At 37.5% G+C, this 12,451-nt stretch overlaps 1 protein-coding gene across 6 annotated transcripts in view; it reads right to left on the minus strand.

The window, feature by feature from the left end:
* Positions 1 to 249: 249 nt before the first annotated feature.
* ATOSA (atos homolog A) overlaps positions 250 to 12,451 on the minus strand; it is a 47,306-nt gene continuing 35,104 nt past the window's right edge. For 3 of the 6 annotated variants that reach the window (XM_059482608.1, XM_059482609.1, XM_059482606.1), the window contains exons 6-12: positions 12,308 to 12,424; positions 11,291 to 11,364; positions 10,392 to 10,500; positions 9,526 to 9,684; positions 7,661 to 7,729; positions 6,619 to 6,818; positions 250 to 1,245 (exon numbers count right to left, since the gene is read on the minus strand). In XM_059482608.1, coding sequence (XP_059338591.1) covers positions 1,092 to 1,245; positions 6,619 to 6,818; positions 7,661 to 7,729; positions 9,526 to 9,684; positions 10,392 to 10,500; positions 11,291 to 11,364; positions 12,308 to 12,424 — 882 coding nt within the window. In that variant the 3' untranslated portion in view covers positions 250 to 1,091. Of the gene's footprint in view, positions 1,246 to 6,618; positions 6,819 to 7,660; positions 7,730 to 9,460; positions 9,685 to 10,391; positions 10,501 to 11,290; positions 11,365 to 12,307; positions 12,425 to 12,451 lie in introns of those variants that run through there. The other 3 variants (XM_059482607.1, XR_009419455.1, XR_009419456.1) reach the window with 3 other exon arrangements.

The following is a 12,451-nucleotide window of genomic DNA, read 5'->3' on the forward strand; positions in this document are numbered from 1 at the left end:
TCAAATATAATCAAATGCTTCTAACTTTATTTCTCTCAGTTACACAGTTGAACACTTAGCATAAACTGTTCATCTGACTGTTTTGTTGTAGGAATACACACACGTATTGGAAAATAGTCATATGCCCAGTGTAGCATTGCTAGTAAAACTTCCTATGGCCACCTAGTGGCCTACATGGAATTGACCTATGAAAAATATTTAGGATTACATGAAGATCCTCTCATCTAAAAATAAAACAAAAAGTACAAGTTTCATAGCTTTTGCATATATTTGAGATATAAATACTAATTTGTTTGCACAGTACATCCTTTAACACAATTTGAGAAATAAAATGGGGGAGGGTGCAAATTTTATGTGAGGAAAAGTAATAACAGAAAACAAAATTAAAATGGCCCTTAAGGAAAGAAAAGAAATTGAGGGAGCAAAATGTGAATTGAATTAATGATCTGAATGAATGAGTAAATAAACAATCTGCAGTGTGGTTGCAAGTGTTATTAAATCTGGATGCGAGAAAAAATGGAAAACGGTACCCTTAAAGAGAAAAAACAGATAAATGCTTGCATAGTATGAAATGTTATGGAAATTCACCTGTTGTCCCCATTTTTAATAACTTAAATGAATATCACTTAAAACAGCACACAGATTAAAGACATCTGTATATATTTCAGATTTCAATATTAATGCCAAAAATACATAGTATGATTTTACATAGGATTTATGCTACATTAGAACACTAAAGACAAACATCACTTGAGTATTAAATGAAACATTAAATATTAAATAACTGAAAAATAAAATAAAAAGTGTAAACACTAAACTAACTTGGGAATTTGCTATTGCAACACATCCAATGAAGTGGTTTTAAACAGTACAAAAAGATTAGATTTAAGTATGTTTCCAGTCTACTTGGAATACACAAAGCTCATTCCAGAAACCTTTTAAAAACTGGTCCAGGATCACACAGAACCTTCTTTCTCTTGAGCACTATTTTCATTCCTTTACAGACTTAACTTTATACTGTTGTCTCTACCAATCTTTGCTTGCAAAGAGTACTCAACAGTAAAATGAATACTTGAGTTTGCCATTGTTTGCTAGCATCTTGGTGAAAACTGAGGGTTTGTTGGAGATTCAGTGTAAGATTTGAGTTCGTAAGCAGCGCCGCTATCAACTTCCATGGATTTCCGAGAGAATAGGAGCCTTACATCTCTGTGGAGGTAGATCTTTCCAGATTTAGAACTCTGGAACCTGAAAAGATACAAATAGCTGTATTACCTAAACCAAGAAAATGATCTTTAAAAAGTATTAAATAAAATGCACTCTTAGAACATTTAAGGCCAAAACACATTTGAACAAACAAAATTAGTCAGTTAAAATTAAAAGAGAAAGAGTATCCCAACACTTTCATTCTGTTTTGTTTCTTTTGACATTTAAAGGTTCTGTTCCTAATCACCAATGCAATGCACAGTTTTTAAAGTGGCAGGGAATATTTGAGTTCACAGTGCCATTATGTACATTGAAGATTAAAGTCCTCAGAAATCAGGAACGGCAAAAAATTCCCTTCAGTGAGCACTCCTAAAAATGTCCAAAGGGTGGCCTAAGCTCACACAAAAAAGAATTTTCAACTATATACAAACTGAATATGCATTTCAGTTCCAGCAATCATATAGACAGATCTCACTGCTCTCTTTATGAGTGTAACACCAGGAAGTTTACTACTGCTTTATACCACACTCCAAATAAAAGAACTTGTCTTGAGAAGCAGCAGGTACTGGGATCTCTGCAGACAGACAAAAAGATTTTTTTTTTGCACAGACTAGAAACATTTCTAAGAGACTGCAGTTCACTGGCCCAATCACCAAGCAAACAGTGGTCAATTCCAGCTAAACAGCCTAATTCAGGTGCTCCAAACCTGCAGGAATGTGCCAGTTCCACTTCCCCTGGGTATTAACAACTGTATATAGGGAAACAAGATCTGCATTTCAGAGAACTGTATTCTACAGTTTTTCATGTGGCAGAACTCTGATTTCCTTCTCTCCACCAGGAAAGGCAGAAGAGCCTAAGGAGCACTTCTTACAGCAACTGAATTAATGTCAGTACCACTGTGCCACAGAGACAGAGAAGTGCTATTGCTGCTGCAACGGAAACAGAAAAGGCATTGCTGTTGTCACAACAAGATGATACCATGGCAAATGCTGAGAGAGCAGTGCATGCTGTGTTATCATGTATTACAATTTGCACAGATTTTTAATAGCCTTTTACACATTGACCCCATTGAAGCAAAAGCAGTATCTCTAAAATAAACCTATCCATAATTGGACTTAAATTCTGGGCAGTAGAAGAAAGACAAGCACAGAAGATCCACCAAGGCTTCATGGTCTGAGGAAGGCAGGTTGCAGAAATGGATTCTGTGGCACTCTTCTGTTCAGAGGAGTGGTGCAGAATAGCCTGTGGTCATCCCCACAGCCAGACAAAGGCAAGCTCTGTTCTCCTAGACACAGCTGCCAAGGACATTAAATGCAGCAGGGTCCAGCAGAATGCTCCTACTGGCTCCCTCAGAGATCTCATCCATCACTATTTATTTGCTTGGTGCTGTCAGTGTGAAAGCCCTTTACCTGATAGGCAAAAGGGAGAGACACTACCTTAAGAGAAGACTGTGGAGGAGAGCACAAGGAAGAGTGAAAGAGATAAGGGACAAAGCAAACACCACAAACAGTTAACTCAGAATCTAGCTCATAACACATTTTAAAAGGAAAAAAATTAGTGAAAGTCTATTGCAGCAAAAGTATGACTGAAATTAATTCCCATAGATCTAGTTATCAAAGCACCATCATAAAACAGATCTCAACTCCCATTTTACACAAGGATCTTTCAAAAGAATTATTAGCATGGTCTATTTTTAAACTCCTCAAGCTTGCTCTTTTCTATGAGTGATAATCCTGCAAGACTCCCTTTGCTCAGTAAATAGTGATTCCCTGCAACATGACTTTTCTGAGCATGACATTTCAGAAAGATTGAAGAAGGATAAGTGTGAGACAGCAGCAACGTTCAAGGGATTCTTCTCATCTCTGCATCCCTTATTTATTTTTGTTTTCTTTTAGACAGGTCTACCCTAGTAATTGGGATTTAGAAATGTTCCTTTTTATGCATGCAAATACATTGGAATAATTGAGACAAACATTCCCTACATCCTTGAGGGTGGTGATGGAGTGGCCAGCATGGGACTGACTCCAGAGCTGTAGCAGCTCCAGTAGTTTTGTGTAAAGAAATTTTAAAATCCCAACACAACCAAGGTCTCTGACAGATGGTATCCTAGGAACAGCAACAACAGACACATACAGGAATAATTAAACATACAAATATCAGATGCTAAGAAGTCTGGCAGAAGAACTTTACTGAAGAAATGACAAATACAAGCACAAAGTCCCTATATGTATTTTACAGGCCATCACAATTCACAAAGACCAGAGAAATTCATGGAAACAGAATAATCCTGAAAAGCAGGATCATCGTGAAAACATGTAGCAAGATGTGTTTTCTAAGTGTAAAAGACTATACAACACCACCTATAAAATCTGTAAGTAAAAGCATTAGGACAAGGATAACAATTTCTAGATAAGAAAGAATGCTGAGAGACTAGAAAGATCAAAAGCAGCTAGTAAATCAGTCATAGCAGGTATCTTCAGCTTCCACCAATAAAGGTGCATGTCACATTAGGACAGTATTTTAAAAAAAGTTTCTCAACCCCTTGAGGAATCACTACTTTTAACAACCACTTTCAGGCTTACCTTCCACTGAGCCCTCAGTAACAACCCCTGTTTAGCTGTTAGGCAACAGCAACTATGCTCCATGCAATTCCTGGCATTGTGTCAGTAACTAAGGCTGTTGACCAAGCTTTAAAATCTTGAAAAATGCTGAGCTGTGGGCAGGTTAGCTGTTTAATTACTTTTTACAAGAGTGCCACTAGAAACCCACAGATGGTCATCATCCCCACAACGCCAGGCAGAAATGAGGCACAAGCAGAGCTGAGCTCACAGCACTTATGCTCAAGTAGATTTAATTACAAGACAAGAAGTCATTGCTTTACATGCAACAAAAAATTTATCCCTAAAGCATCTTCAAAAACCAACTTAAACTGCAGGTGCAACTCTTGGGGGTTTTTAATAACAAATAAAGCTCTGCTGTGTATGCAAGCTACATTTGGTGTCTCAATCCTGTAGCTGGAGTACAAGTACAGTCTGATGGCATATTGAACAGAGCCTCAGCCATTCAGAACTGCATGCAGAAGCTGCTCACACAATAAATCTGACACTTTAAAGACTGTTGTAGAAAATCTGGCCGCCAATGTTAAGCTCCAGACCTATGCAAGCGCTTTTGCTGAATTACCACTTGAAAAAGAGCTTTCATAATGTGAGTGCTGACAACTGTGATTAAGGCCTGCAAGCAGATGTGACCACAATGCAGCTCACTGGTGGTGACTTCATTTGTTTTTTTAAACAAAATTTCAATACGTAAGCCTAAGATGCTTGTGCTCAATGACTACTGCAACTAAAACTGAAAGGCTGTTCTAAGTCAACTTGAGCTACAAACAAAAAGAAATCTAAATAGTTAAAACTTTTAGGTTTACATAACTTTTCAGAAAAGCAGGGTTGAGGAAACTTTGCTGCTTTTAAAAATGAAGCTTTAAAACCAACTTACACAAACTAATATACTACTAAGATTTTTTAAAGCACTCCTAATTAAGATCCATCTTTAGTAAAGACGGCTACTAAATGGACAACTGAGTCTTTTGTAAGACCATAAGTGCTCAGTATAATAAACTACAAGACAGATCAACATAAGCTACTTTAATACTTGAAAGAGTTCTGCCATTCTTACATTATGAGAAAGGACGCAAAGCTTGGGCTTATCACTGAAGAAAAACTTGTGGCATATCTATAGTTATTCACTTTTCAAAGTAAGCAGTTCAGCATCATAATTATGACTTTGGTTTTCCCATCAGAAATGGATGCATTTCCAATTACACATCATAAACCCATGAACTGATCTCTACCAGAGGTCTGAAAGCTGAATTGTAAAGATATCTCAAAATAAGAAGCATCAGAACTGCAACATTTCTGTCTCTCAGCAGGTATCAGAAATAGGAAGCTCTTAAAAAAGACTTCCAGCTGTAATAGATGAGAGAACAGAAAGCAGGTTTGCCTTCAAATGAAAGTAATTCCTGATTCTGTCAATAAGAAATTTACAAACAACATTAAAGTAGAAACTGAAAGGGGACACAAGACCACTACTCTTCATGCAGGTATGCCAGAGCCAGCTGGCCACAGATTTCACCCACCACTGCAGCCAAGGCCTGTCCCCAGTTCCTCTGCACAGGAAGATCAACATTACACCTGGACAGAGCCTTCTATTGGGGCTACACACTTTTTCAGAATTTGCCCCAAAAGAAAAATTTTGGAAGGTGGTTAGGTTACACCTTGCAAGTCAGTGTGGCCTGAAAGGTTGAATTTCAATCCAGGCTGCATTTCAGAATGAAAACACTGTTCAACAGCCTTCTCATGACACTATTTTCACACTCCAGTAAACCAACACACTTTTTATGACTGTCAACTTCCATTTAATGGGAGAGTCTGGCTTAGAATCACTGTTCTAGACAAGGTTGTGTTTGAAAAGTCTGTTGGATAGAAACCAATGCCACTAAATAAGAAAATAATATGCACCAGAAATAATTGTAAAACAACAGAGAAGTGTAAGATATTTGATTTTGTTCTGCTTGCTCACTTCAGAATGTCAGCTGCTGGTGGGTTTCCAAACACTGCAATGAAAGCACTGGGTCTGTGTGTACAGACATTTTTTACTACAAAAACACACACAAAAAGTCTGCAAACTGCAGGAGGACAGAGTATATCCATCATTCCCCTTTGTTTCCAATTGCAGTTTCCAGAACACCCCCAAGAGCAGCAGCACAGTGTCTAGTTCCAGGCAGTGCTTTGTAAATCATTTAAGGAAGATTGAGTGAATATTTTATAAAGTGAAAGGCATCATCAGCAGTAATGCATCATGAAACAGGCATTTACATTTTTGCCACTAAACGCTGTATTTTTAGGAGTAGCTCAGACCATTTTTTATGTTACAAGTTAATTCTGGTGAAGAGACACATGTGAGGCACACGTGAAGCACACCTTCCCTTCAGTGATCCTTAGTTTTGGCTTTTGCCCACGTAACATCCACTTTGACTATTTCCTGTAACCTCAAAAAAAGTGCATTGATTCAGCCAGAACAATTTCTGTCTTGCTAGGAAAAGGTTTAAGCTTTATAATGCTATACAACATACTTTAATGCCAAGAGAGAGCTTTATGTTATATTTCAACTTTGTTTCTCCCAAGGACAACCCAAATTATTTATTACCTCTTCTTCCTCTACTGTCTAGCTTAAAGACTAAGTTAGCATTCTTTTTTTTTTTTATTTTTTCTTTTCATTCTTTCTTATTTCTGTATATAGAAAGGTTGGCTGGGAAAGAAATTACGAGTTGAATTTTGGCAGATACTTTTTTGTGGTTTTGGCTTGGGTTTGTTGGAGGTTTTTTGTTTTATTTTGGTGTTTGAACTTCAAGGAGCTTACCTCAGATGTATGAGGTAGCGTAGTAGCCTTTCTTCAGTCTGGTGGCTGTTTTCTTTATTGACAGTTCTCTTGACTTCTCGTCTCACAGGAACAGAAAAAGTTCTTTGCCGTAGGAATGTTTGATGATTAGCTGGCATTTCTCTCAAGTCATAGATCACCACAAACATCTTCACCACAGTTTTGTTAGGGTTAAATAAGGTCTGAAAAGACAAACAGTTCAATACAATAGTCTTTAGAGATGACAATTTTTTTTTTAAAAAAACAACAAATCTAACCCAAACTTGATCTGTCAAAATAGTTATCTATGCACTTTGTTTCTGTGCCATACAGAAACGTTTATGTAAAGACATTGTGAAGCCTTTCTGGTTTTCAACACTTCAGCTACCAGCAATTCCCATTTGAATTATGTTATAATTATAATGCTAAACACAATCTAATCTGTATGAAACACTAGTATATGACTACTCTTACTTTGCTAATCAGCATCCCCGTTTTTGTTAATTTTTCCAGTCAGCTTTTTGTCTACACTGTTTTCCAGACACAATACACTCGCAGGAAGCGCAGTGGTGGGCTCCGCTTTTAAACCTGAAATTATGAATGTGTTATCTTGGACTGGGTTCTTAAAATAAAGAGTCAGTTCACTGGTTCTAAGCAATGACTGTGATTTACTTTTTATTAAAAAAGTAAAGGTGGTGTTAAAGTATTACAAAAAGTAGATACAATTATTCAATATTAATTGCTTCAGAAGAATTTCAGGATTTGGACTGTGGCCTAATTACTTCCCCATGACTTTTTCAAAGCCACAGTGTCCCCAGGTATTCCAAATCTCCTGGAACTGATTGTAAGACTCCTCAGAGCACAGAAGTGTTCAAAGATTGGGAATCTTTTTTGCCCCACACACAGATTTCTACTTTGAATTACTACAGTACCTACAGAGATGCACATTTCCACTGCTAGCTTCATGCTCATCTCCAATAAACTCATCTGTGCATGACTTTCTGGATATTAGTGGTTTCAAGGCACTTATCTGCTGAGTACGTACCACTTGTATTGTTCCTGAAGGCGGTACCCGATAACCCCTTTTACCAAGGGACTCTAAAGTAATTACACCCTACAAAAACAAAACCCATATTTAGGTCACAGAGATAAACAAATCAAAATGTTCTAGTCATGTAATTGCATTAATTTGAAACATAATCAGTAAATTATAAAAACTAAAAATAGAGAAGGCAATGCATTTAAACAATGCAGTTAAAAAATCAACAGCAGGGGCCTTAAAGATACTTTGGCAGACCATTAAAAGCTGTGCAATAAGAGGTACATTCTCCTCTTGAAACAAGATTCAAGTTTCCACATCTTCTCCACATCAGGGAGCCAGGACAAAACGGAGCTTTCTTTTCAAAGCAGCTGGGAGGTTAAACCGAAACATTTGTCCCCTCCTTTCCATTTCTATATCATCTACAATTGCACCAATAATACTCCAAATCTCACAGAACTCATTTTTGCTTTTCAAAGGCAGCAGATGCACTTAATCTTCCATTCTAATCCAAACCTTAGGAAGGATGACATCTGCTTTTGTACCAGCTGTGATGCACAGAGCAGCCCCACAGGCGCTGTGGCTGCCGAGGCCACGCTGGGGGCACTGCCACGCGTCCGGGCACCCTGCAGGGCACCAGGGCTGCACAGGGCTCCAAAACCCAAACCAAACAACAACCAGGAACAGACCCCACAGCACACAAACTAGCTATACAACAGAAACAATGCTTCTGATGATGGAGGCACTACACAAATGCTGTATTAATCCTGCGAGACTCAGCCATAATAGCATATTTGGAAATAGCATGTGGAGAAGCCTGAAACAATGAAACCCAGCTAGGAAAATAAGCAATGCTACTTTTAACCATTTGAGGAACATGAGAATTCTTTCACCTCCTAGAAAATCACATTAAATATTCTAGAAAGATGAAAGCAAAAGAATAGATACTTTTTGCAGTGGTTAAAACATATACAAGTTTAAACTCAAAGCCATTACTTAAAGTCTAAGCAATCTCATTTTCTAAATACTTTCCAAAACAGAAGGTCAGAAATGGTAACTGCTATAAATTTAAAATTTAAATCTAAGTAATGGAATACTCAGATGTTCACTGCTTGACTTCCACATTTAAACAAACCCTTTAGTGCATATTAGACAGACATACACATATGAAAATCTCTAAAAATTGGACCTGTCACCTATGTAAAATTAAGGTTCCTTAACAGGCATTCAGAACAAATCCAGCCTCTGATTCAATGCCAGCATACAAGTCACCATTTTCTTTTTACAGAGGAGCATTTTTAGACATGCAAAGCCCATGTGGAACAGAATTAGCACCCAGAGACTGAGAACACAAACACTGCATGGCTGCAAACATCAGCAAACCAAGCAGCCTGTGAGGGTGCTGAGTGTCACCACAGCCCAGGCAGTATCTGCTTTAAAAGAAAGGGCTGAGTAACTTCCAAGGCTAAGATGTCCATCAGCCCCTTGGCCTGCACCTAAGCCACTCTGCAGGGTGGTCAGTTGCCCAGAGCAGCTGCTTGTTGGGACAACAAAATGTACCCTGTTAAGTCCAGCTATTGCCTCACTGCTATTTTAAGTTAGATGGATAAAAAGAGATGTTGGGGGTTGATCATTCCAGTGTGGGGGGAGACAAATACATTGAATATCCCAAGATGAGAACAGCTGAATGGTGGGGCAGAGAAGTAGAAGGAAAAGCACTAGAGAAAGGAAGGAGGACAGGAGAACTCTGTCATAGGCAGTTGAAAATAAGCCTGCAAATCTTTACCTTCTGAACCCTCTACTCACCAAGCTCTTGCTCTTCACCTCCACATATCAGAACTTATTTAAAATAAATCCAACCACACATTTACCATGTAAGGAGAGGGAGCATTGTCATCTGAAACGCTGTAGAATGACACCTCAACTGGCAGAGTCATGTGCGTGGGACAAAAGACTCCACTTGCTCCCACCTCTGCTGTGAAACCCTCCACGACACCCAGCGGGTCCAGGCGGAAATTCAGGACAGATTCCTGAGAAACAAAGCACACACAGCTTGGCTTGGGATCACCTCAAATAAAACAGAGCATAACTTCTGTCAGAAATTCTGTAATCAGGAAATAAGTGCAAAAGCCCACAGAGAACTTTACTGCAGCAGGGTCTGTGCTTGCTTTTCAACATATACTATCTGAAAAAAAGTAATTAACCTAGATTATGTAACCTTCCCCTACAAATTCAACTCTGTACTTCACAAGACAGTACAATATAACCCTTTAATGCACTGGCTAATAGCTGCTGTTATTGGATATGCTATACTAAGTGAAGAGCTGGAGCCTACACTTCAAACACATTCTGTTTAACACACTGATTCAATCCAGCTTTTGTGACATACTAAGTAGACTTTAAGAGTGAAAATGTAAATTCTTTTTTCTAGGTAAGTACATTATAAACACGAACAATTACAGGTTATTAAATCTCATTTATGGCAACAGAACATCTTCTAACTTGACCCTAGTGGGAAACAAAGGCTTAAGCAACTCATTGTATTTGATTCTCTGAGACAGAAGATGTCTGGGGCATGAAATAAGTGCCTTTACAGCTGGAAATGAAAACAAATTTTATTCAATTCAGTCAAGAACTTTTACATTCTAATAGTGCTGAAATTGTTCACAGTAATATACTTTTAAAAGCAGTACAGAAGAGTAAAAATACCACAAGAATTCTAGAGAATATGCAATACCTCAAAGTTTCCCAGAAGGCTCAGACTTGTTACTGGGGGAGCACTAGAACTTAGAATTGGTTTCCCATGGCTGTCTGGATCACTGTCTTTGTTTATACATTGTTGTGGGCTATTAAAAAAAGACAGAATAAATATAAAGGATAAACACGTTTGCTTTTGTCTTCTGGGTATAAACAGCTCTAGAAAGAATAATTTACTTACTGTACTACAAAATGTTGTTCTAAAGTTGAACATTGCTTATTAATACTTTAGCAGAACATTTTCTAGTTAACTGAAAAAATATTTTTGCCAGCTTTACATTACAAGGGATAAAGACAATAAAAAATTGTTCTTTAGCTCCATTTGCAGGAGCCAAAATATCATATTTTCTCTTGTATGTGGGTACTTTTGTCTCATATTCTGAGCTATATCTCATATTTCTAACACCAAACTACCATACCAAGAGCTGTTTATGTTCCATGTATTAATGTATGAAAGGTCATGATTTGCCCTTTTTAAAAGTCTGGTTCTCTGAACAAGTGAAGGTAAAATGCTTAACACATTCAACACCATGAACAAAATACAACACAAAAATAACATTGGTTTGCAGGACAATCAACAATTACTAGCTTTTCTGTCTGAAAACTCAAGTGCATCTGACAGCATATCTACCCCTGCATGGGACAGAATTCATTCTGCCAGCAGCTCTCATTGCATGGCTATGTCCCAGAGCTGTACTAACCTGGAAACTCCCAGGGCAACTCAGCTGCTGAGCCTTGTATCAAAATAAGGATTCCTTTGAAAGCATTTTTTGTCTTTGCTAATGTGCTTTGATTTTGCATATAAATATATATATATATATATATATATACATTATGCCTCCCTCAAAAATCTCAATGTTTCTGGTAAATAAAACATACCTTCTTGCAGACAGACATTTCAACAATGAAGAATCCAGATCAAAGCACCCAGACTGTGTTTTCCTTTGAGGAACCTCAACAAGGAAAGAAGATGTTAATTTGAAAACTGAACTGCTACCACAGGCAATTTTGCCAAGTAAGCACATATTGCCAAGAATTTTCATGATATTATAAAATTACAAAAACAGAGCAGAGAATGTAATTCCTATACATTTTAAACTTAGTGAAGAAAGTTCTAGGATTATTAATGATGAGAATGTAAATTCTGATTAACAGGAAGCATTTCAATAAAAACATTCAGAAAGCTGAAGTCTCTTTGGAACAGGACAGAACATTACTAATAAACAGGCTGTAACAATTTCCATCCAATTTCCCTGAAAATATGACAGCCTTTACAGGCAAGGAAGAATAAAGCATCCCATGTGTTGACTGCTACTTCAGTAGTTTTAATAGGAACTGCCTGGTTTTTTAAAACTCCAAACAACCTACCAAGAACTCTAACACTCCCCTAGTGTCTGCCTTATCACAGCAGCTTTGTTCACTAAGTCATTCCATGACACCTCTAGTTACTGAGGAATATACAGTACAAACTGTTCACAGAAACAAAGGCTTTGGAATAATGGGCAATCAGGTGTTGAAAAGCAACACAAAATCCCCTAAATGAAAAAATGTTAACTTACACTTAAAACACTGATCTTCAAAATGCTTTCTTTTGTGCTCTAAAATAGCACCAAAGCATTGTTTCTATCCATTTTTCAATTTAATGCCACCTTTTGTTAATCTTGATATGATCTCAACAACTAAATCTTTAGTATTTTCTTTTCCAAAATTATCATTCAGCCTAATTTACATGTTCTCTCATTTAAGCATTAATTTCTACTCACAAGAGTATTCACTGTGACACAAAGTAAATATACACCCTTCACCTAGGTATTTTGTCAAATTCTGTGCCATGCACAGACATTAGAAGAACAAACAGTCCCTTTCTCAGCTATAAGAATTTCCAGAATAACTTACAGGACTTGAAAGCAGAGGCAGTCCAGTTCTGGGATGAAAAGCCTTGGTTGAAGTTCCATCCAGGGATCTAAAATTGTGTTTCCTCCACATATTTGTGTGTTTTAGAGGTGGTGCTTTCTGCCAGCAAAACAAATTTACTGAGCT

This window comes from Ammospiza nelsoni, chromosome 14 (assembly GCF_027579445.1).
Source record: "Ammospiza nelsoni isolate bAmmNel1 chromosome 14, bAmmNel1.pri, whole genome shotgun sequence".
Taxonomy (NCBI): Eukaryota; Metazoa; Chordata; class Aves; order Passeriformes; family Passerellidae; genus Ammospiza; species Ammospiza nelsoni.